This window comes from Neodiprion fabricii, chromosome 2, assembly GCF_021155785.1.
Source record: "Neodiprion fabricii isolate iyNeoFabr1 chromosome 2, iyNeoFabr1.1, whole genome shotgun sequence".
Lineage (NCBI taxonomy): Eukaryota > Metazoa > Arthropoda > Insecta > Hymenoptera > Diprionidae > Neodiprion > Neodiprion fabricii.
In genome coordinates, this window is record NC_060240.1 from 856,727 (window position 1) to 880,701 (window position 23,975).

Here is a 23,975-nt window from a genome sequence, read left to right on the forward strand (position 1 = left end):
TTTATTGTACTGACATGTAAGTAAGCGAATGGCCCCTCCTCGCAATCATGCTTTCCACGCCATGCGACTGCAGCTGCAGATTTCACCGGTAATCGCCGATAAGCATGACCAGACATAAAACGATCTCGGGCAATCGTAACGGTCACTGTCAATGGCGCTTTCCTTTGCTCTTACAACAAGGAAGGTATCCCAGACCGATCTCTCCGGTATGATTTATTTTGTAATAAGTTATAGTAGACTAAAAACTAAGCGACACGTATTTTTTTTCATCCGCCATTAAACACTTTAAGAGGGGTGAAGCCACCCTCCAAAGTAAGGCATGTCAAGGATCGATTTGGCAGTTTCACCCACAAGAACATAACATTTTTCAACCAGTTTAACTGGAAAAGTTCTCATGATGAGATATGAAATATTTAATTTTCTCAATTAGAAAAAAAAAATTACTTAATGCTTTGAAAGGCGGTTCCACCCCCTTAAAGTGTTTAATGACGGATGAAAAAGAATACGTGTCGCTTAGTTTTTAGTCTACTATAACATGTTACAAAAGAAATCAAATCGGAGAGATCGTCCTGGGATACCTTCCTTGTTAGTTTCTGCTGGTCAGCAAAGCTTGAAGCGATTTCTGATAAGAGTAATTAAATCAACTTCGACAGTTTGAATCAACTTCGAAGGTGGGTTTACCACCGTTCCACGAGTAAGCCGCGTTATCAATTGATCTTTCGTCTTTCTGCCCTGTGCATTCGTTACTTAGCATACGCATCGTGTTTCTTCTTGCGTGACTTTTCGTTGCGTTATTTTCCAATCATCTGCACTGGGCTTGGAGGCTACGGCAAACGGCTTGGGCGGGGCATCGAACGCATATTAAACCGCAAAGAAAGATCTGCCTGGCTAGCCAGAGAGACGTATATAATGCAAGAAGATACCGCAATTTTTCCAGTAACACTCCGATCCGACGTCTTACTCAATTTACTCACTTTCCCGTTGGCAGTTTGCGCAGTTATTCCGCAACGAGCATAAACGTATTAGCGCACTTTTACTGCCACAATGAATCGCAAGGTCTTGGTAAGTCGTGGAACATTCTTGCATGTCTACTACGTGTAGGGCATACCATGCATACAAGTGTCGTGAAATCGGAACTTGACGGTTGAACAATTTTCGAGGCACAAAATTATACTCCCAGCGGTAAAGGACCCCGCAGAATCCATATGGAAATTGGCTCCCGACCAAATTGGCTGGATTTTCAGTATATTATAGAACATATCCTCCCTATCAAAAGTTTTCACGGACACAAGTCCCGGAGAGCAGAAGTTTCGAAGCTACAAGCTTCGGAAGAAGGTGTCCACATTTTTTTATATCTATGGATATCGTGATTTTCCATGAATTACGAAGTTTCAAGGGGAGTTGAAATCAAACAAATCACTTAGAAAACTGCGCGGTTAATTCTCAAAGAGAGGCAGGAGACTGTGATTGATTCCATCGACGCATTGATTCCGTCCACGAACTCGCCGGTTTACCGAAAGGAGGTGCAACGTCGAATTTCGCCTGAGGAACCAGACTCTCCGACTCTTGTAATAATCGACTTGTCCTGTTTTTCACTCGTATGCGGAGTCTCTGCGAATCGACTGCGTATAATTTTTGAGTGATATATTTTATTTCAAGTCTCCCCTTGAAGCTTTGTATTTGGTAAAACTCGCGTAATCCATGGATATCAAAAAATCTATATGCCCCCTTGTGAAGCCTGTATCTCGGAAACAAATGACTTTTGAGACTTGTGTCCGTGAAAACATTTCACCGGGATGACATGTACTATAACATACTGTAAATCCAGAACCAATTTCCATAATGATTCTGCGGGGCCCTTTGAATTCAGTTTTGACGTCGTCCTATTTCTTCCACAGTACGTCTTGCAATTGGTGCTACTGCTGAGCGTGAGTTTCATCGATATTTCCACTGAAGCGTAAGAATCTTTTTCTAGAACGATTTTTAGTTTCGAGTATTTTCGTCGACTCGAAATAATTGTGATCGTGAATTGACTTTCAGGAAGAAAGTGATCATCAACGTACCTTACCGAGTGAAGAACGTGAAGCACACACACACCATCTACAAAATCATCCCCCATTACCATAAAAGCAAAGGTCACAGCCACGGCCACAGTCACAGTCACGAGCATGAGCACGAACAGGAGGGTGAAAACTTTGAGTACTATCGATAACTCGATCCAACGCAACTCAACCGATACCATAAAGTAGATACCTTTCGAATACGTTAAGACGATCCAAATGCCTAAGTCATAAGACGTAGCAATTATTAAACTTAAGAATATGATAATCCATGTGTATAGCAGGTACAATGAAGAATGAAATTATCGTTATTTCATTTCTCCCTTTTGATAAAATGTAATTCTGACCCTGTGACTGTTATGCACGTTTTATAATTAAGCCAATAAAAGTATGCTTTACTGCTTTACATCCAGTTTAATACCTACCTTGATTTGCCCATTACGAGTGGAGTCAAGTACCGATGCCACAGCGGAAGAGAACCCCGAAGCGGAACAAGGCCAATGGTAATGATCTCGGTTTGTCTCCATGGTGGAAAATTCACATTGTTTGCGATACGCTGTAAAACGGGGGGCCAGAAGCTGAGAGGGCTACTAATTGTCATGCGGAAGAACCTCCCATCAGGTTTAGGGTCAGTGACTTTTTCGGTTACGGTCGTTTCAGGACATTGATCCGGGATTACTTCCGTACCTATCTCACGATCAGCGCTCGAAATCTAGTCATAACATTAAATGGTGTCGTTTGCTTGGTGGCCCTTACGAACCTGGGATACAGAATGAAATTCAAAGGAAAGATGGTGGGGTTTAAGATAAGCGAGGAACTGTTTTCACAAAGAAAATGGCTTAGATTGCGGTCTCTCTTGTAAAAGTATTGATAATCCAAAGCTTTCACTTGTTATTAGTTCAGTAGTGATTGACGCTCGAATGCAACGTCACTCAGCATTGTTGTTGGCCATCCCGTTATTGATAAGTTGATGACCTTAATTAAATCAGTTTCTCTTTTACCTAGATGAATTTTATTACACTCGGGGAAAACTGAAGTGTCGTTCGTGCTCGTCAATTTTTTACCCGACGGCAAACTTTTGCAAGCTAACTTGAATACGCATGCTTTCCGGTGTGATTTGATAACCGCAAACGCATTGTTTGGATAGATTTATAGTTTTTACCTGTCGAGGTCTCAGTTTCTAAGGCTAAGGACAAGTTTCACGCCTATCAGAACGGTGACGACCGATCAATCGAAAGACCAGAGATGCCACGGCGAAAGCGTTCGGCATGACTTCTCATCGTTTATATCCTGGAACAAAGGCGGGGCAAAAAGTTTAAGAGGCGCTTAAAAAATACGGCTTATAAACGAGACGAATAACAAGATCCTTCTCAAACTGATCTCGGTCGTTGCAACCTGCGCATATCCAAGCTTCACCAACTTCCTCGATTCTTCTGCTCCTCAACGGAAGTCCAACTAACATGGTAACGTAAGGCCTGCATTTTAAGCGACATGACCATAAGTCTTAGTCAACTTAAGTATACCTACCCAGTATCAAAATGATCACCGCACTCGTTACTCTATTTAATCACAGAAGATAACGGAGCTCGTGTTCCTGACAGTACTGAGCCAAGTCCTGGCTGGCGGAGGCGGTGGAAAGCACCAGTAGGTATTCGACGAGCGGTAATAACACAGGTCTGCCAAAAAAATATTATTTTTTTTTTAGCTGCATGGGATGTTTTTGGTAAATATTAAGTTCTTGAGTGTACTAAATCCAAAAATGACTTCCGTTTGCATAAAAAATACCATAACAATAATGAAAAACACCGCCATTTCATTGCAATGAACTGAATAATGTTGCTTTTAAAATTAAACAAACGATTTCTTTACGAAATGTATTTGACATTCCGTGTTCATTCTTTTAGCCTACGAAACCTTTTCTTCTTCTCTTTGACACACCTCCGAATACGCTGCTGCTTTTCATTTTTTGTTTCCCTGTTTGTATTTATTCTCGAGTCGCGCTCTAATACATATTAAATGGAAGTAAGAAATCGCTTTTGCATAGGATTTTTCGAATCAAGAATAGGATACCAGATTTCGAGTGAAACGGGAGTTTCACTCTAAATGAAACTACAAACACGGGTGGAAGAAAACACCAAACGTGATGGAACTTTTTGAATATTCTTCCCTGTTGCAGTGAGTGAAAATCTATAAGAAACAGCATAAAAAACCTATGCAATTTTTTGGTTACAGACCTGTGTAATTGAACAGTAGTTCACTAACAGTGTAAAACATAGTAAAAATTTTCCCCATTCAGCGTGCACTTCAAAATCCACGTACCGGACATCATCAAGCACCACATTCACACGAAGACGGTATTCGTCCACGTGCACCACGGCGGTGGAAAGAAAAAGATGGTCCCAAAGAAGAAGGAAACGCACCACCACGAGTCGGGTCACCACGAGGATTGGAATTCCTGGAGTTCGTACGACGTTCACGGAGGTGGCAAGGGGCACCAGCAGCACGTCGAAACGCCGGACCAAGGCTACGGTTACCCGTCAGGTCCACAGGTGGAAGAATTCCACGGACATCCAGTCCCGCCCCGGGAAGAGACGCCGGGAATGCAGAACGGCGGAGTCGTCGGCTACTCGTACCCACCGCAATACGGGATGCACCCTGGCCTTGGGGAGTTTGGAAGCGTCGAAGAGGCCCCGCACAACGAGGTAAGGCCCTACAGGGACGACTACGAGGAAGGATACCGGAAGGGCTTGCACACTCAGACAGGCCACGTGCTCTCGGAGGAGCTGAAGAACTTCTACGACAACCAGTTCGAGGAGGGCGACGACGTCGCGCAGAGCGGACACAATGACGGGTACAAGATCTTCGAGGAGTCGGAGGATGCCGACGCTGCCGGTGAACACGGCGACGGCTACGTTTAGGCCATCGTGGTCTCATGATAAAGAAAAATCGCGTTCGAACTACTTCGACAAGCGAAAGTGGAGGACGGGAGTGATTAATGTCAAAAGAAAAGAGACGCAGGCGGTGATTGATTCAACGTCAAGATCAACTCGAATCGCAAAGTTTCTCCGTACCTGCAAATAATGATACTAGAGTGTTTCGTGTTTCTTTATTTTATTTTTTTATGGTACACTATTTAACTAGGCTAACGACAAATTAGTTTCGTACTTCTTTTATACCTAACATACATTTTTTATATTACCTTTCTATTATACCAACTTGCGGAACTACCGATCCGTAAATGTTTATGAGAGTCACTGCGAAGTGATCGTAAAACTGTAAATAAATTGGTAACACTGATCGGAACTGTACTCCAATTACATTCTTTTTTTTTTTTAATTTTTTAATATTTGACTTTTTACTCATACTTTCTAAAGAATTGCGCACTATCAACTGGCATTGTATATGTATATGTATATGTGGAAATCGGCAAGAACGATTGGTTTACATCAAATGTACCACGAGTGGCTCGATAAAATTTTTTTATTAAAAATATAAAACAACAAGTAACAAAGTATTTACAGGTAACAAATATGATTCAACTTAACATGACCTATACAGTTATTGATGAAATAGTGGCTAATCTAGATATTCAGGTACCTTAAAATCTACGACCAAAGTAAGGCATGGTATTCACATTATCATGTTGTCCAGTAAGAAATCCGTAACAAATTCCGGAACATTGAAAGTAAAATATTTCCAGGACACAAGAATAATTCAAGGACATTTCCAGGACCACTGGACACCATAATCGTACATGTGTAACGTACCTACGTTGTGCGGGTGAATGTAGTGTTATAGATGTGTTAATAGTAGTTCAGACTGTAGATGTATCCGAAAGCGTAGAGCAATCTACCCTGAACGACATCATATCGGGGAAGAAAATGATTGGAGAGGTTTTCTCTCGGGGCGACGGATCAGTTCCTGGAGGGTTGACGGTTACTGCGTTGTAATGGAGAACCTTCTCTATGTACTCCAGGATAAGGTAAACTTGCAGCGCGACGACGTAAAACAACGACGATCGGCTAATGGCCGCCGCCGTATTCTTCTTGGCCACCCCAGCCACCGCCAAAGTCGTGACCGCCGCCGCCTCCGCCGAAGTCATGACCTCCGCCAAAACTGCCACCTCCGAATCCACCCCCGAAGTCATGGCCACCGCCCCCGAAGTCGTGGCCGCCACCACCGCCTCCGTGACCCCCAAGGTCGATCGGGTGACCGACGGTGTATCCGAGGACCTCGTACTTGTCTCCACCGCCGCCGCCGCCCCCGTGGTGGATGTGTTTCGTTATCGTGTGCGTATGATGAATGGTCTTGATTTTATACGGGACGTGAATAACCACGTGATCACTGAAATAGAAAAATTCTCGGTCATCAACGGCGCGTACAATCCTCGAAGAAATAAGTTTGCTTCACTTTGTCCGCTTGGGGTATTCTTATGGAGGTCATTGATGGAAGGGAAAAAAACCGTTCGGCTTAGCAGAGAGACCAAACATCGTGCGCGTCTCTGGTATCAGCCGAAATATATATTTGACTAGGAAATGAAAGGTGAAAGGAAACTTGGAGTCAATGTGGGTTGGGACTTACTGTCCACCGTGTCCGCCTCCGCCGGCGGCTGCAAGGCTCAGGAGTGTCGACGCGACGAGTATGACCAACTGAAAAATGAAACAATACTGAGATATGGTGAACAGAGTGAAGATCGTTGGCGGTGCCTGATTGGCGAAAAAGGCTCCCGACACTTACAGACACGCGGAGTGTCATCTTGCGAGCTGACGTTGAGACCCGGTCAGGAAATGTAACCGCTCTACTATTGCGAGCTCTCGTCCACTCGGTTTTGATCTGCTTCACACCGGCAACCGGACTCCTTTTATATGATAGATTTATAAAAATGAAAGGACTGAAGAGTCAGCATGAAAGCCTCGTGTGAAAGGTGTTCCGAATGAAAAAAGAGCAATTGTACAGTGCACTTGTGGGCAGGGATTGGCCGGCAGGTTGGTATGTTTGTTTTATATGCCGGAGATCGCACGCCGCCTGCACGAGAATCTGTTCCACTATCTTTTTCTTCTTTTTTATTTCCTTCGCGTCTTTCATCGTCAAACTTCATTTTTAGTTGGGCATGTTAATGAAAGCACGCCTGTTACCCGGACCAATCCTAGCTCAAGATCAAGATGCCCCCTAATTCGGTAGCAGAGTAACAGTCGACGGTGAAAATAAAAGGACAGAAGTACGTCGACTCGTTAGACACCCGAGGGTAATTGGTCACTTCGCCTTCTCAGGATGCCGCAATTACCTCTTCGCTTCCAGCGATTTCTCAAAGGACATCCGCTGTCCCATTACTTCAAGTCTCGCAGGAAGCGTCTACATTAAGGGAGGGCGGGTTACAGCTTTGGCAGTGTACAATCATACATTTTTAGGAGTTTAAAAAAAAAAAAAAAAAATGGAAATCGTCAGAACAATTTCAGTTTCAGAGCTTTATTATTTATAGTTTGAAGAACGTTTTAGAATTTTTTCATTGAAATTAATAACACCTAAAAATAGGTATGGTTTCAGACTGTCCAAGATGTACCGCCTCCCACCCTTAAGCTGGATGCAAACTTCCGATCCAGCTTGGATGAAGGTGTTCGATCGCTAAGAACTCGATGCTAGAGTAGAGTTTGAAAATCCAGGAGCATTACGATTAACGTGTCATTGGGTCAAGAGCGATTGAAGAATGAAACTCGCGACAATGAGTGGCGATGTTGACATTGAGACCAGACACCGATCTATCCAAAGAGCCGGAACTGGAGCATTGAACCTTTTGAAACGTATGCTGAAACATTGTGGCGACCTAGACACAGTGCTCGACAGCCCGTTACGGCGAGATACTTGCGTGGAGGGAAAGGGAAATAGATTCTGGTCAGCACGGTCATCGCGTACTCTCCTCTTCGGACAAAACAACCGAAGGAAAATAAAACAAAATGGTCTTGGTCTTTTTTTCTCCGCCCATACATACCTTCACGTGAAGTTTCCCCTAGAAGGAGTACGGTTGGTGAAATCCTAAAGGATCACCACGAGTCAGAAGCGACCGCAACGTGGATCGCATATCCTACGGGTACCGGGTGTCAACAAAGTTCCACGGCGATTCTCGCTCCCGAGGGAAACCACAGGTGGGGAAAATTCAGTCTTGATCGTTTCATTCCAGTGGCAACGAACGGGTGAAAACCATTGAAACATTCTTGCCTGGAAATCCTGTACTTTTCTTCGCTCCGCGAATCGCACTCCGGGGAATTAATGCCTGTGTATTCAACTCGATTTACGCTTTTACCTGCTACAATGTGCTACACACCGGCCGTAGTGGAGGACGAACGTTGCTCTTTTAGCTCGACGTAATGCAGTGCCGGGTAGAAAGTGAAGTAGATTAGATTTAGCGCCTTTTCTCAGATGCAATTATATTATCGGCGGAAGGCCGTTTCACTTCTCGGAGTGAAAAATTTCGTGCCAAAATTATTGCGGGGGAGAAACTTTACGACAATTGACAATGGCCATCATTTCGCGCTAGAGTCTTCCTGATCCCAACTTATTATTTCACTCTCCGATTCTTCCTTCTATTTCACACACCTATTCAGATAAAAATATTAACCTGCAACGAGGTTCTGCATCGCTCATAAAGAGACGAATGTCGTGATGGGCTGCGTGTACAAAATTACGTCATAGATATGCAACATGGCGCCCATGTATCTGACAACTGACCGCTCCACGTAAATAGGTTACTCATTTATTTCCATATATTCTGTTTGCTGAAAAGCCCAGTTTGTGCAATCAAAAGTTGCAAAAATCATAATACAAACACTAATGATGGACAAAATATCAAGTTTTTTTTTTTTCATCCCCTGAAGAGAATAATTACGTTTACGTTATTTGCGCTTGAATTTGGCGCCTATATGTCGTCGTCTAATGTTCGATTACCCTACGTATGTGAAACTGATCGTGCGAATGGAACTAGGCGTATCGGCTTCCTATAGACAGGAAAAAAATCAATAAGGAGAAAAATGCATAGACTGACAGTCTCCAGCTTCCTCAGCTCTAACCGTCTCGAATTTTGTTCCAATTTTTATTTATTATCCGAACATCATTTTAATTCTTACTTTTGTATCTCACACCACTCGATCTGTTTCTCTTAAGGTATTCAATGTGAAAATCGGAAGCGTTGTATGAAATATGATTTATTACATGGTATCAGACAGAGAAGAGGGAAAAACTTCAGCGATTTATTACTGTAGATTAAATTGCTATGCGTGTTGTTTACTTTACACATATACCATGACTACTTTCTTAATAGCTTCATGAGGAACATTAACAAGTACGATTTATGGATTTCTTTTCATCTATCGCATTTTAATGTACATAATTTGATCGTTATCATCATTATTATGTATCATCGTGTATCTCCATTTTTTACGCGTGACTTTAAAACGCGAAGGTGAAAGTCTCAGCAATAACTCCAGTGAACAGACTCGTAAACTATAACGACTGTGTTTATCGTCTCTATTCAAACGCAATTTGTCATTGAATAAATATTGGCGCACAAATTCAGTCATGCATTGTTCAAGTAAATATTTATTGACTTAGTGGTTCCTCAATTCACGGTCAGTATTAGAGGCTCCGACTGCTGTTTATTTCGTATTCAATAGAAATTCATGGAGAGTTTCGATCACCCAACAGTTTTACGTGTGCGGTCCTTCGATCTGCATCGATTTGTAAACCGTCGAGTGAAATTTTTTATTGACAACAAAATTAGAAAGATATATGAATATATGCACGTCTCACTGATTCATATGTTTCGTTCGACAGGATAAAATTTCATAAATTTTTATAAGGTAATAACTAATAATACCCTGTACGAGTTTAAGGAATTACGAAAAACCGAAATCACTCAGCGATTTTATGTACACCTAATTTCAAGATTACAAAGGTCTCAAAAGATTTCAAGAAATTTCAATTATTACAGAAGATTGCGGAAGTTTGAAATATTTCAAGGGATTTCAAAAGGTTGCAAAGAGTTCAAAGGATTTCAAGAGATTTTAGAAGATTTCAGAAGATTTCAAAGATTTCAAGAGAATTCGCAAGATTTCCGGATAAGTGTATTCCAGATTTCACGACTGATTGACCCCTCGTGTAAAACCAGCGGTATATCATGGAAGAATCGCATAAAAGTTATGCTCAAACGAAATCGTCACTTATTCATACAGTTATTCTTCAACCACCTGGAAGGTTTCGTTTTCGGTATTGGTCCCTTTTTTCATATCCTTGGAAACCGAAATCAGGGCTGAACCTTGTGAGTGAGGCGATGAAGTGAAGAGTGAAACTTAAACCAAATATTCTCCTGACCTTCTCGGCGTTGAAGCGATATAAGATTGTTTCAATTTACGACCAGCACTAAATTCTCCTTTCTCCATCGGACGTGAGATGTTCACGGCCGGCAGCTGCGTCGGAGAAGAAAGATAATGCCCGCGGTTTAACTCGGCTGCTGGTCCACCCCGTGTGCCTATAGCTTGGTACACACCATGCCGATGGTTTTTGTCGCCGTAACAGCTCAGAAATTGAGTCTCAGCTGGAGCGGGGATTCCGAGTTGAAGCTCGTTCTTTCGCTCGCTTCGCCGCTCTTCGTTCTCTTTTTATCGCCTAGTAGTACCCGCACACATGCAGATACCTTACAAAAGAAAATAGGCGAGTATAAAGACCTCCCGATATATCTGGATCACGCTGGCCTCGCGACGACACTCGCTTTTCAACCGTGAACCTTAATAAGCCTCCGGACCTGCAGCGATCCTCCGCGCAATTTCGACTTTTGATTCAACAACGCGACCGGTTCAGAGGTGGTTTCCACATTTTTTTCATTTTCCACCCTTGCTACGAGATGCGACTGATGGTGGTAAGTTTTCACTTTTCACTTTTTTAGTAGAGGAGTAAAAGCAAAATTGAATTCAGTATTAGAATCAAGAAGAATCTGTAAGAGTAGTTCATTAATGCGGGAGTACAGCTAAAGTCATACCTACTTTTAGAAGGTTTTTCTTTTTAATGAAAATACTTGAAGCAATTTGAGCTTGAGAGCTTTATTATTTATAGTTTGAACGGTAACATGGCGTATATAAGTAGCGAACGACCACGTTTCAAATCCGGTAGCGCAGATTTCTCGGTCAATTTTTAACCGCTAAATTTGAAATTTTGACACAATCTTCAAAAACTGCGTATCGATTTCAGCTCGTGGCTAGATATTTAATTTTAATCCCAGCATTTTTTTGTACAATTTTTTGGCTAAAAAATGAAAATTTTTATTCACAATTGTATGTATTAGAAAAAACATTTCTTTCGAACAACTGGGCTACGAGCTCAAACACGAAAAGGTGCTTCTAACGCAAACATTTTTTTTCCGATCGATTACAAGTTGGACAATGATGTCAGAAGATGCGCCATCGCAAAAGCTCTCGATTTCGGAATCGTTCGCTACTTATATGCGCCACGCCGCAATTTTGTTAATAATTTCAATGAAAAAATTCTAAAATGTTCTTGAAACTATAAGTAATGAAGCCTTGAAACTCAAATTGCTCAACGGATTATTCATTTTCTTGAAAAAAAAATTCCCAAACATAGTACCCTCTCCCTTAATTCAACAAACAATTTCGCGACTCATCCTCCTTGTACAACTTCTTCAGGTAATCGTAACACTGGGACTCGGAGTATGCGGACCGACGCTCGCTGACACGTAAGTAGAATATCAAGTCGAAAGATTCGATGCTACGTATTAGTGTCTGGTGTATCAAATCGTCGAAGTCGAGTTTACAGAAATGAAACAACGTTTGTACTTTTCTGAAAAAATAACTAGACTATCGTGAGATCCCAACACTGTAAAACTACAGGCGTAACTAAAGAACCAAAAGCTTTTGCCGTTGCTCGGCTTACAGCTTTTGCCTAATCCTAAACGTTGGCGAATCCACGTTTATCGTCAAAGTCAACAGCCAAAAGTGTTACTTTTTGAAAATAGAAAAAAATACAGTCCAGTTTTATCCTCATGATTCTACGAAAGTATCGAAGCTTCAAGACATTTCACAAAATATGGATTTTCGGACATCACCGCCTTACTATTCGAATGAACATTAGAACGTTTAGCTGCTAATTCCGGTTGCCAGCTTCAGCGTCGTTATCGTCGGACGTTTGAACATATTTTCAACCTTCCTGATCGACGAAATCTGGCACGATCAGAAAATTTCGATCGCATTTCAAGGCCGAGCACTTATTTCGTCTCCTGAAACAGGTTCAATTACCTTCTTTGCTGGATCCCCTCCGCTTGCGTTCGAGCCTTTCTCCTTTCACTCTCCTCCGGCGTACGCGAGTCGGTCGCTTTTTTTGTCTGCCAATAATTATTTCCCGTTCCAGACGAGAGGTTCGCCAACTGTGTCACGATCCTGCGGGGTAGTCAAACAAATACCAGCGAGTATTTGGCGCAAGAAGGCCGCTTCCGTTTCCTCGCCTGTTTGTTCATTCATTCCCTCGCTCTACGTGTTCATTAATTGTCGCTTCTGTTACAGGGAAAAAGTCGTCTTCGTAGTTCCGCGCTACATACGTCGAAGCTTTTCTAACAATGCGGCGCCCTTCTACAAGATCCGCGTACCGAAACGACCCTTCGTCGTCGGTCATTACGCCGGAAATTCAGGCAACAGCGATCGTCCGTTTTTCCCAGGAGGAAAGCAGGCCATTCGACAGAATTTGTGTAAATGTTAAATACCGCCGTATTTTCAAACGATTTTCTCTCAATAACAGTTTTCGAAAAAAAGAACCCCGCAGAATCCTTATGGAAATTGGCTTCCGGCCGAATTTGCTGAATCTTCAGTGCGTTATAGTGCATATCCTTCCGGTCAAAAGTTTTCATGGGCACTAGTTCCAAAAATCAGCAGTTTCCAGATTTTTTGATATCAATGGATGTCGTGATTTTCCATGGATTACGAAGTTTCAAGGGGGCTTGAAATCAAAGAAATCACTCAAAAAACTGCACGGTCGATTCTCAAAGAGAGGCAGGAAGCTGTGATCGATTTCATCCACGAACTCGCTGCTTTACCGGAAGGAGACGCAACGTCGGATTTCGCCCGAAGAACGAGACGCTTCGACTCTTGCAATAATCGACTTGTCCTGTTTTTCACGCGTCTGCGAAGTCTCCACGAATCGGCTGTACAGTTTTTAAGTGATATATTTTATTTCAAGTCCCCCTTGAAGCCTTGTAATACGTAAAAATAGCGTAATACATAGATATCAAAAAATCCGTACACCCCTCTTCCGAAGCCTGTATCTCGAAGGCCACTGATTTTTGGGACTTGTGCCCGCGAGAACTTTTTACCAGGAGAACATTTACTATAACGTACTGAAAATCCATAAAGATTCTGCGGGATCCTTTGCAATGCAATTAAAGTACCGGTACGTTATCACAAGTCATAAAAAAAATCTAAAGCTTGCATTATTTTCATCAGTTCACGGAATCCCCCACGGCGGTGGAGATTTCGGAAAAAACTTTGCGGTGCCACAGCAGCAACAGCATGATCGAGAAGTGCAGAATCACGTTATAATACCACACGGCAAGGGTATTTCCCACGGTGTGAGCTTCGGGAAGGGTTACATCCCGCAAGAGGAGTTGAAACTGGCGATCGAAAACTACGCCGGATTCCCCGGGGGAAACGAAAATCAACTGCAGGACTCTGCTGGTCAGGGTTTCAACTTCGAGGACGAAGGTTACCAGCGATTCGAGGGGCGGGAGCAAAACCTCGCGCCGCAAGAGCATCGGTGGGTTTTTCCGCCGACCAACGACGAAGGACGGAATCAGGAGCCCCGTCAAGTAGAGCAAGAAGAGTACAAGATGTTCGAGGAGCAAGGATCGCTTTCGCCCCCAAACGAGCAGCTCTTCTATCCGAAATTCAGCGAGCAGCCCCATCCAATTTCCGGCGGCGTTCATCCCTCGGCTAGGATGACGGAGCACAAACTCACCCCCATCGTCCTGCAGGACACCATCGACATGAAGGAGTACATTGCGAAGGTCGAGGCCTTCACGAAGAGCTGGCCTTTTCATGGTCTCGCATGGAATAATCAACAACCGAATTTCCCAGGCCTGACCTTCCCGCATATTCAAGGGATCAATCCCTGGGCTGGAAGCCTCCCGAACAATCCCAGCGGCGGTTATCAAGTTCAGGAGGAATCCGTCGAGGAACCGATGAAGCGGAGCTTCAGGGTCGCGATGATGTAGCGAAATATTTTAGACTGACGTTCCTGTCGCGTACAAAAATCCCTTAGCCTTTAAGTCTTTGTAAAAATTGTACTTATTAATCACTGCCTTACGGTGCAGCATCATTAATATAATTTATTTATACGTGTTTCCGATACTTCTTGTAATTATACATTTACTTTTTAATACATTTCTATTCGATCTTACGATTAAATTATCAGCGAAATTTTCTGTTGTGTAATGTTCTGACGACGTCAGAACCCGGTTGTCGACGCCGTTTTATCACCACATAACCTAACTTTTTAATTTGTAATCGAGGCAAAGCGTAATTCTTGGACTTTCAAATTACTCGTGTCGCATAAATTAATTAAACAAAATCAATAATGTACCTGTTCTATCGTCTACATGCGAAAAAATACGGTCAGCCGTCAGCCTCGTTGCGTTAGTTTGATCTTTTTCCACCAGATGACGCATATCGCGAAGTTGGCGTCCGGCGGCAATTTGAATCCGCGGAGAATCGATGCAATCTCGGAAGCGGGCGAGCTCTTATACATTGTATATTTTATACTTTTACGAATGAATGTCACGGTCACGTGAATCGCATCCCTTTCATATACACACTTTCACTTGGAGCCGTCGACCAGTCGAGTCTTTGAAAGTCTAGAAAGTAAGTTGCACTCCGGTGGCCTCGCGGATCGAGATGGCGAATGATAATCACCGTTCACCGGGATTCCTCGATCTTGAATCATGGATCTCACGTCACTCGATCGCGGAAGTTGCCGGCATTCTTCCTGGGCGCGATGCAGAGTTGTCTCATACGATCGGATCTGTTTCTTCGTTCGCTTTTTATGCGGGCGAGACCAATAAAATTCTTATTCTTCACTTTCGTTGCACAACAGCCGTTATTACCAGAGAACTCAAAGTTACTCCAGTCTCAAGTTCGGACGTCGATTTTCAGACCACTGGACTAAATTTTCATTCCCACTATAAAACTCTCCTCATCGTAATGATAAAAAAAACTTGAGAAACATTTTTACATAGCTGAATAAAATACATGCGTGAAATCTCGCCACAAGATTTAATAACACCGCATAAATCTAGATACATGCACGAGATAACCGGAAGACATAGAGAATTTGACTTTCGTGTGGTAAAAACGATTAGTGCCGATCGATTAAATACGAGCTGGTGAATCGGTCAACACTTTCGACTAACGATACCCGACCGGTTTTCAAAAGTCTATTCTAACGATTGACAAACTAATTAATGCCGCGGCAGTTTGTTGTCTCTGACATTTAATGGCCGGAGTCATCGAGCGTAAGGAGTGAAGTTGACACTTGTGACCCTGTCCACGTTTTGGTTGCACGTTGTTCCGCGGAGGAGAAATACGTAAGACAGGATGGTAAAATGTGAAATCCGACCAAATCTCTCTCGCGTGAAATGAAAATAAACTAATAAGCATAATCGTATAATTCACAGAGGGCATTTGGGTTTTATTTAAATATCCTGCAGCCGCTTAGGCTGGCAATTAAGCCAGGAGATGATGGTAAACATTAATTTGCCACTTTCTTATAAATTTGTCGAAACGATTTGAAAAATTAAAACTGATCGTAAGATAGAGAACGTGAATTCTTAATTACGGGCTGGAAACTTTCCAGCTGTGTGTAAATTTGCAACAAATGCAAAGTTTGGCGGAAGGAAGAAAGTGACAGGTTTTTTCAAAATTTTTGGGCTATAAATTTCGGACCTTTATTTTGCCCGTTCGATTTTCAGTAGGAAGTAAAAATACTCTACCGTGACTTTGACCGTGACTTTTTGCTTCGTTTACTCCAGTAATTCCAGCTACGTAATATTACCAAGTGTATCAAGACCGCCGCGCACTGCATTTCATTCAAGATAAAGAGAGCGGAATGTGAAATCATGCATATATTTTTTCTTCTCATGAATACGTATCGAACGATTTATCGTCATATAATAAATCAGGTCTGCAGAAATTTTTTTTTCACCTGCATGGGATGTTTTTGGTAAATATTATGTTCTCGAGTGCGCTGAGTTCAAAAATAACTTCCGTTTCCCTCCATCTCGTACGGTATTTTTGCAAAAACAAGTTGTTTGCATAAAAAAAGCATAACAGTAATGAAAAAACCACCATTTTGTTACAATGAGCTAAACAATATTTCTTATATTAAACAAACGATTTCTTTACGAAATGTATTTGACATTCCGTGTTCGTTCTTTTTGCCTACGAAACCTTTTCTTCTTCTCTTTGATACACCTCCGGATACGCTTCCGCTTTTCATTTTTTGTTTCGCTGTTTGTATTTATTCTCGAGTCTGGCTCTAATACATATTAGATGGAAGTAAGAAGTCGCTTTTGCATAGGATTTTGCGAATCAAGAATAGGATACCAGATTTCGAGTGAAACGGGAGTTTCACTCTAAATGAAACTACAAACACGAGTTGAAGAAAAAACTTGACGCGATGGAACTTTTTGAATATTTTTCCCCGTTTCAGTGAATCAAAATTTATGTAAAAACAGTATAAAAACCTGTGCAGTTTTTTTTCCTCTCAGACATGTGTTGTCGGACGTCACGAAAGGCGAAAAAATTATGCGGAACGAAAACCATTATTGCAAATCATAACCGCACACTTCCCACATTCCAAGTGTTCAAACGAAGGCCGAAGCAGTGAAATTTTCAGAGAGAAATTAACAGAGAATTTCGCTACGGATTCTTTCGCCTAAGTGAGCACATAAAAATTCGCGGATGCGCAACCGGCGGTAATTATCCACTCTCGACAATAATTCAAGCATGGGAAATTTCCCGCGAAAATGTTCTCCAATACACGTTGGATGTGATTGAATTAATTGCGACGTAATGCGTCTGAATGCAGCGACTGTCCATCAATGACTGTCAAGGTCGTTGAAACCGGGTGAAAATAAGTTCGCACGCACAGCGCGTATGTGGTTTACGTATCTCAGGAAGAATCGACGTCAAGGTAGGTATGTGTTACAGTATGATTAGAGAGAGGAATTCCTTCGAGAGAGCGGAACTGCAGCAGTTACTCGGTGAGAATCCAGAAAACACAGTTCATCAGCCGTACACGGATAACGATTCCGCGTCTTGTTCTAACGCGGACTTTCTTTTTCGTTATTTCAAGACCGCGACGGTATAACGCGCGATGTGCATCCAGGATTGTTTTAACGATAGTCATATTCGATGTCGGTAATTGCGGCAACGATTGAATAATTAATCCGAGGAAACGAAGTTTGCTTTCACGCCTTGAATTACGCCTGCATAAGTTGCTCTGATCGTGTTTGCAAGGCAGGAATATCACCGTTCGTACTCCCAGGGTCAAGGATCGAAATTTTTATGAATTTTTTTAAAGAAAATGACAACACTTGGAGCAATTTAAGCTTGAGGGCTTTATTATTTATACTTTGAAGAACATTTTAGAATTTTTTCATTGAAATTAATGACAAAATGGCGGCATGGTGCATACAAGAATCGAACTACCACGTTTTAAATCCGGTGGCGCAGATTCCACGATCAATTATTATCCGATCGACTTGAAATGTTGACACAATCTTTAAAATTTGTTTATCGATTCTAGCTCAAGGCTAGATTTTTGCATTTCAGCGTTTTCATTTTCTCAAAAAAAAAGAAATACGTACGATTTTATACCGTCCAAGTCTTTAACCCATAAACACGACGAGGATCAGGATGAGAAGCAAATAACAGGAAATCACTGTAAACGGGAACCGGAAACGGTTCGACGAAGGGACTGGACCAGAAGTTTCACTTTCATAAATTGGCAGCATGGTATTAGCCGGACCGGGTCTTTGGCCTACTACACTTTCTACGCATCGAAATGAAGGAAGGATAGAGAAAAAAAAAAAAAAACCTGTTCAATCGAAAGTGGTCAAAAATGCACCAACGGTGCCGGACCAATTTCGAACCTTGTGAACGATTCCGTTACTCCGCTCTTGAAGCTGTCCGAATAAAAGTCGGGCGATTTGCAATACGGTACCCAACGGATGCGAAAATGGAGGAATACGCGTTCCGGAGTGCAATAACACGTGGTCGGACGGTTGGCTCGATAATACGCGGACGATCGGTTCGAGGACCGCCCGGAGCGCGAATTTCTCTGGGATCTCTGGGCCTCTGCAGCTGGGAACCGGTACCGGGCCCCCGGCTGACCCCCGTTTTCCCCGCTCAGCCGGGCACGTGGACCCCATGAATGCTCCTCTTCCATCTCCGCCCTCCCACCATCGCGCCGTCCGAGCTTGTTATTTCGCAGCGCCCCTATATATACCCGCGATGATCCCCGCATATATATACCAGTTTCTTAGTTACCGTGCAGGTGAACACCCATTCAAGAGCAGAGAGACACAACCACGTGTGCTCGCCTATCGCTTCAGATATGGCGTCAGGATTACGGAAGGTAAGGTTCCTGTCCTGATCCGTGAATTTCGTTGTACCGGATACTTGATACCTGGAGATATTTCAACGGAATTACAGAGTGGTTGATAATAAAGTTCAACTTGAGATACTCGACTTGATCATTTCGATGGGGTTTTCACGTACTCTTAACGAGGTTCCATCAATAATTATAATCTTGTATCCCGAATTTTCACAGTACTGTGTCGGAATTACGCGATCCTATTAATTTCATTCCGTTTTTCAGATTCCCTGCGCCTTGCTCGCAGCAGCGGTATTCACGGGACTGATCGCCTCGACGACGGCCACCTTTGGAAATGAACAGTAAGACCGCACTGAATTAACTAGAATCGAACGCACCGTATATTGTTGGGTAGTTTTTTTTTTTTTAAACTGAAGCTGCGACGCATGGTTGATATTGAACTTGGGCAAACCTCGACGCGTTTTCGAAAGCTGCAACTTGTATTTACAGCATATTATTGGCTAGCCTTCCTCTTCACATGGGTATTAAGTTTCTCGTATCGTTCCACTTTTCAGCGTTCACATAAAGATCCATCTGCCTGAGATAGTGCAGGATGTTCATCACGAGAAGAAGATAATAAAGCACGTTGAGGACCATGGCCACGGTCATGGTCACGGTGGAGGCGGCGGAGGTTACGGAGGTGGCGACGACCACATCGAACACATAGAAATAACAAGCCCAGGAATCGGGGGCGGAGGTTTCGGCGGTTACGGAGGAGGAGGCGGCGGCGGAGGTCACGGAGGTCACGGAGGTCACGGAGGTCACGGAGGAGACAGCGGGAGCTTTGGAGGAGGTTTCGGAGGCGGATTCGGAGGTAAGAACCGAGGGTGTTCTCACGAAACGAAAGAGAAAACCCGGCCTTAACGCCACCGGGACCTGAGCTTAAGGCCAACGAAAGTTAGACGATTTCAGCTTCATCGCATGCTCAATCGGTAACCAGTTTGAATGGATAATTTCTTTTTCGCTACGAAAGTGTTGGGTATATGTGTAGCCGGTGTCTTTCACTCTTATCCAAGAAGCGTAATCTTCGTTTGAATTTCACCGGAACTAATAATATCCGCTACATACATCGTGATCTTCTCTTCGAGCACCTTTCTCTCGTGAATCGAGCTCACCGTCTGTGCATACAGCTGCTGCATTCCTTACCGCGCGATCTTTCCTCCTAACGCAAACTGCAACGAAACTGCTGCCACTTTCGTTTTCGCGACCTTATAAGCTCTATAAGCGAACACACGTCACGATGTTTGATCACAACCATCAATCTCTGTAACTTGTGCGGCTTATGAGATGAATTGAGTATCTTACACCGGCTCTTTACACTTCAACAGTGATTGTTATTTATTGATAAAAATTTCAGGCGGCGGACACGGCGGTGGTGGCTTTGGTGGATTCGGAGGTGGAGGTGGAGGCCATGGCCATGGCCACGGCCACGGCGGAGGCGGAGGACACGGAGGTGGCGACAGTTACAGCGTTATAACAAGCTACAGCAGTGGTGGGGGAGGAGGTGGAGGACATGGAGGCGGTGGAGGATTCGGTGGTGATTTCGGAGGCCATGGAGGAGGAGATTTCAGTAGCTATGGCGGAGGCGGTGGTGACTTTGGAGGCCATGGAGGCGGAGATTCCGGCGGCTACAGCGGAGGCGGTGGTGACTTCGGAGGCCATGGAGGAGGAGATTTTGGCGGCCACAGCGGAGGCGGTGGTGACTTCGGAGGTTACGGTGGAGGCGGTGGCGGCGACTTCAGCGGGGGTCACGGTCACGGAATCGAAATCGGCTCAGGCCCCGGATTCGACATAAGCAGCATCAGCAGCGGCGGTCACGGCGGTGGCGGATTCGGAGGCGGCGGTCACAGCCACAGTCACAGCCATGGCGGCGGCGGCGGTGGTGGTGACAGCTACAGCAGTGGCGGTAGCTTCGGCGGCGATGATCACGGCTCCAGTTTCAGCTCTGGCAGCTACTCAAGCTCGATCTCGAGTGGATTCGGCGGCGGGTAATTACTCTCAAAATGAAAATGTTCTCTACAACGTAGGATTTCCGTTGACGAACAAGATTTCTTCATTTACGGCTGTTTGTACTATAATTCGTTCTTTCATTTTCTACCCAATTCAGTTCCTCCGGACACGACAGCTACAGCAGCGGTGGAGGCGGCGGAGGTGGTGGCTTCTCCGGATACCACTACAGGAAGTAGAGAGGTTCATATCGCTCTGTCCTTCCAAGCTTCCGTCCGACATCCGAACGGAGTAAGGAAGTTCTCCGGAACGCCGAGAAAGCGTTCGAAAACCCGTTGCCCGATATTTTCACCGTGATAAATTCAAAGCGAGTTCAGCCACTCGAACGGCAGATATATTGAACGTTCTGCGTATAATTTATGCGTATGAGTTTACGTCGTAACTCGTATTCGAAAATTTTTACGATACCGAGTGCACCGTTTGGCCCGATAAACATATTTTCGTAATTTTTTCTACCATATGCTCGCAGAAGCTGATTCTAAGCTTTATCCACCTGTCGGCTTGACGAGGAATTCAAACACGATGTCTCGTGCAATTCATCACACTATACAACATTCTCAGTTATCATTGTATTCATCTTTTTATCCATAAGACAAACATACTCGACTGTTGACCTCACTAATTTGTTGCTACATTTGTATGATATGTTATTGTAAATAATTCATCCTGTTAGTATATTGTTTATTTTTTAATAAAAAACTGTTTTAAGTACAAAAATATATTCATTGGCTAGATTTATTTTGAAGAATTTGAACCTGATTCGGTAAGCTAGTTAATTTTAGACCCTTCGATCGTCTCGATCGTTCTATTTTACCGACAATCGCACCGGCGATCGATAAAGCAGCGTGCAATCACGCCATCGCCCAGCGATGTCGAAATGAAATTCAATCATCTAAAGCATCTTCTCCATTAGGCTCAAATTACAGTCATACCATAAAGTACTTAATCCATACTGTGACAATGTGTGAAATCAATGTTTTTCGATTCCGAACACGGTGCAATGAGAAACAACAATACGGTGAGACTATTTCGGTGGCATGCACAAATTCAAGCTTTACTTATACATTTAAATTTCTCCGCGGGTTGACGTCGCGACGAGTCCACAAAAATTCGAGTACTTCCGAAAGCTAGAACGCATTTCGGTTTACTAATGAATCACCTGAATTATGCGAAGTGAAATTTAAACCCAAATGTCAATTAGGCGCACTTCTTCGGTAATCATGTCGTTGTTCTTCTGGCATTTGCACTATGACCCAGATATCCATTAATCGGTCATAGACGTCAGAATTATTTCCCTACGTGTCCTTGTTTGCTGCCAACTTGCTAACTCGATTGATTTTGACAAAATGACTACAACGGTTTCAACAGCTCATGGCGATTATAAAGACACAATTAGCTGCAATATCCTGTGGCCTAATGACTGAATCACGGTTATCAGAGAAGTTAAAGAAATTTAAATCACAGCTCTGACTGTGTAACTCAAAATTCAGATGTCTCAGAAAATCTAAATCAGTTCGATCGAGGTTACAATCGGCTTCTAACATGGCCGTTTCTATTAAAATCTGGATTGTCATGCGAGTATAGAATGGCTTCGAAGAAACTGGCGACTAGCGCGTGTATCCAGAAAAACTTCAACGTAATTAATCCGACACGCGGTGAGCAAACCACGTTAGGTTATACTTTCATTTTTACGTAATCCATCATACCTAATACCATACAACCGTATATATCTGTACGGACGAATAGCAGCACCTAACAAATTATCCGAATTGTGAATAAAAAGGAATTCTCAATACGTTTGCGAAATTTGTGAGCCTCGAAGCTACGCTGAAACGTACATGAAACTACGAAAAAAACGAAACGATCCGGAACACTTTCCTATCGTCACATTGGCGCGGAATTCACCACCGCACGTGAAATTCCCGTCTGTAGAATGAACGAGATAAACGCGTTCTTATGACTGGGCCAATTGCCCGTTATCGTGATGTTTTTTTCTCCAATTTATTGGAGAAACCTCGTAATAGAAACTGGTGTGAAAAATTCTACATACGAAATCGGTACCCGGTCACCCGAGAGTTAGAGATATTTCATTTTTGTGATACCTCCTTATGCAACTGGACGGATTAACGGCCTCAGAACCGACACCCAGTTTTTACCCCTCTCTCTCTCTCTCTCTCTCTCTCTCTCTCTCTTCTTGTTTCTCATTTCTAACCGATCGCGAGCTCCGACTCTGCGTTCGCTGATTCGGAATCGATCCAACGATCTCTACGACAATGCAGCCGGCATCAGAATACAATAAAACCCAAGCAACTCGAACACTCTTTGCACAGGGTATGATTATCGCGAGTACATGCGATGCCTGAAGTGGCGGAGGGCATAATAAAGAAAGGAAACTCAATAACCGACGGATAATTAGAGCTGCGAGGAGAGAGTGGCCGGAACAAGACGCGTGTGTCGTACTTTAACGAATAAATACAGCAACAACTTCCGCTGTGAACGTGCAGACAATAAACTTGCCGGGTAGGGAGAACTTCCCCGGTTGCGTTGTCTGTTATACCTAGACTCGTTTTTCCCTTGTTGCCTCTCTCTGATTACGTTTGTAACTTTATAAGGCTTGCACCGAGGACCGATTTTAGTCTGCACATTGTGTCTGAGAAGAGATCGCTGCTCGTTTTACTCCCTGATCACTGTCATGGCGAACCTCCGTTTATACACTCAAGTGGGTTTTCACCGTCGTTGTTACAGTACCTATGTTGTACAAGAAATTCAAATATATTTCGAGTGATTTCGTATCAAATATCAGTAATATATTGTGTTTCCCGTTCCAAATGATTTGGAATATGCAGTCACTACACTCGCAAGTGAGGTATCGCAGGTCGGTATCTCCGATTTGATTTCTTTTGTAATATGTTACAGTAGACTGAAAACCAAGCGACGCGTATTTTTTTTCATCCGTCATTAAACACTTTAAGGGGGCGAAACACACCCTTCAAATTAAGGCATGTCAACGAGTGATTTTAGCAGTTTTACCTACAAGAACGTAATATTTTTTAACCAATTCAATTGGTTTTTTCATAGCGAGAAATGAAAAATGTGATCTTCTCAACAGTAGAATAAAAAAACTGACAAATCGTCCCTTGACATGCCTTGCTCCGGAGGGTGGTTTCGCCCCCTTAAAGTGTTTAACGGCGGATGAAAAAAAATACGTGT

The 23,975-nt window shown here is 43.2% G+C and overlaps 4 protein-coding genes across 6 annotated transcripts; 3 read left to right on the plus strand and 1 right to left on the minus strand.

The window, feature by feature from the left end:
• The first annotated feature begins 3,445 nt into the window (after nucleotides 1-3,445).
• LOC124175379 lies at nucleotides 3,446-5,521 on the plus strand. The gene is made up of 3 exons (XM_046555584.1): nucleotides 3,446-3,523; nucleotides 3,634-3,704; nucleotides 4,357-5,521. The coding sequence occupies exons 1-3, from the start codon at nucleotides 3,521-3,523 to the stop codon at nucleotides 4,976-4,978; spliced, it is 696 nt and encodes a 231-aa protein (XP_046411540.1). The 5' UTR covers nucleotides 3,446-3,520; the 3' UTR covers nucleotides 4,979-5,521.
• Nucleotides 5,522-5,525: 4 nt separating this feature from the next.
• LOC124175383 (keratin, type II cytoskeletal 2 epidermal-like) lies at nucleotides 5,526-6,928 on the minus strand. Its single transcript, XM_046555589.1, has 3 exons — nucleotides 6,798-6,928; nucleotides 6,642-6,709; nucleotides 5,526-6,404 (listed from the first exon to the last, which is right to left on the minus strand). The coding sequence occupies exons 1-3, from the start codon at nucleotides 6,813-6,815 to the stop codon at nucleotides 6,083-6,085; spliced, it is 408 nt and encodes a 135-aa protein (XP_046411545.1). The 5' UTR covers nucleotides 6,816-6,928; the 3' UTR covers nucleotides 5,526-6,082.
• Nucleotides 6,929-10,788: 3,860 nt separating this feature from the next.
• Nucleotides 10,789-14,525, plus strand: LOC124175370. Its single transcript, XM_046555570.1, has 4 exons — nucleotides 10,789-10,965; nucleotides 11,747-11,796; nucleotides 12,620-12,801; nucleotides 13,553-14,525. Exons 1-4 carry the CDS (start codon nucleotides 10,951-10,953, stop codon nucleotides 14,317-14,319), a joined length of 1,014 nt encoding a protein of 337 aa, XP_046411526.1. The 5' UTR covers nucleotides 10,789-10,950; the 3' UTR covers nucleotides 14,320-14,525.
• A 4,080-nt stretch (nucleotides 14,526-18,605) lies between these two features.
• Nucleotides 18,606-21,486, plus strand: LOC124175369 (glycine-rich protein DOT1-like). Of its 3 annotated transcripts, XM_046555569.1 has the most exons (6): nucleotides 18,751-18,893; nucleotides 18,984-19,060; nucleotides 19,274-19,572; nucleotides 20,116-20,415; nucleotides 20,470-20,746; nucleotides 20,866-21,486. In XM_046555569.1, exons 1-6 carry the CDS (start codon nucleotides 18,867-18,869, stop codon nucleotides 20,942-20,944), a joined length of 1,059 nt encoding a protein of 352 aa, XP_046411525.1. In that variant the 5' UTR covers nucleotides 18,751-18,866; the 3' UTR covers nucleotides 20,945-21,486. The 3 variants fall into 3 exon arrangements, with proteins under 3 accessions (XP_046411524.1, XP_046411525.1, XP_046411523.1); XM_046555568.1 differs by lacking the exon at nucleotides 18,751-18,893 and adding an exon at nucleotides 18,606-18,740 and having other exon boundaries at nucleotides 20,116-20,746; XM_046555567.1 differs by having other exon boundaries at nucleotides 18,752-18,893; nucleotides 20,116-20,746.
• The last annotated feature ends 2,489 nt before the right edge of the window (nucleotides 21,487-23,975 follow it).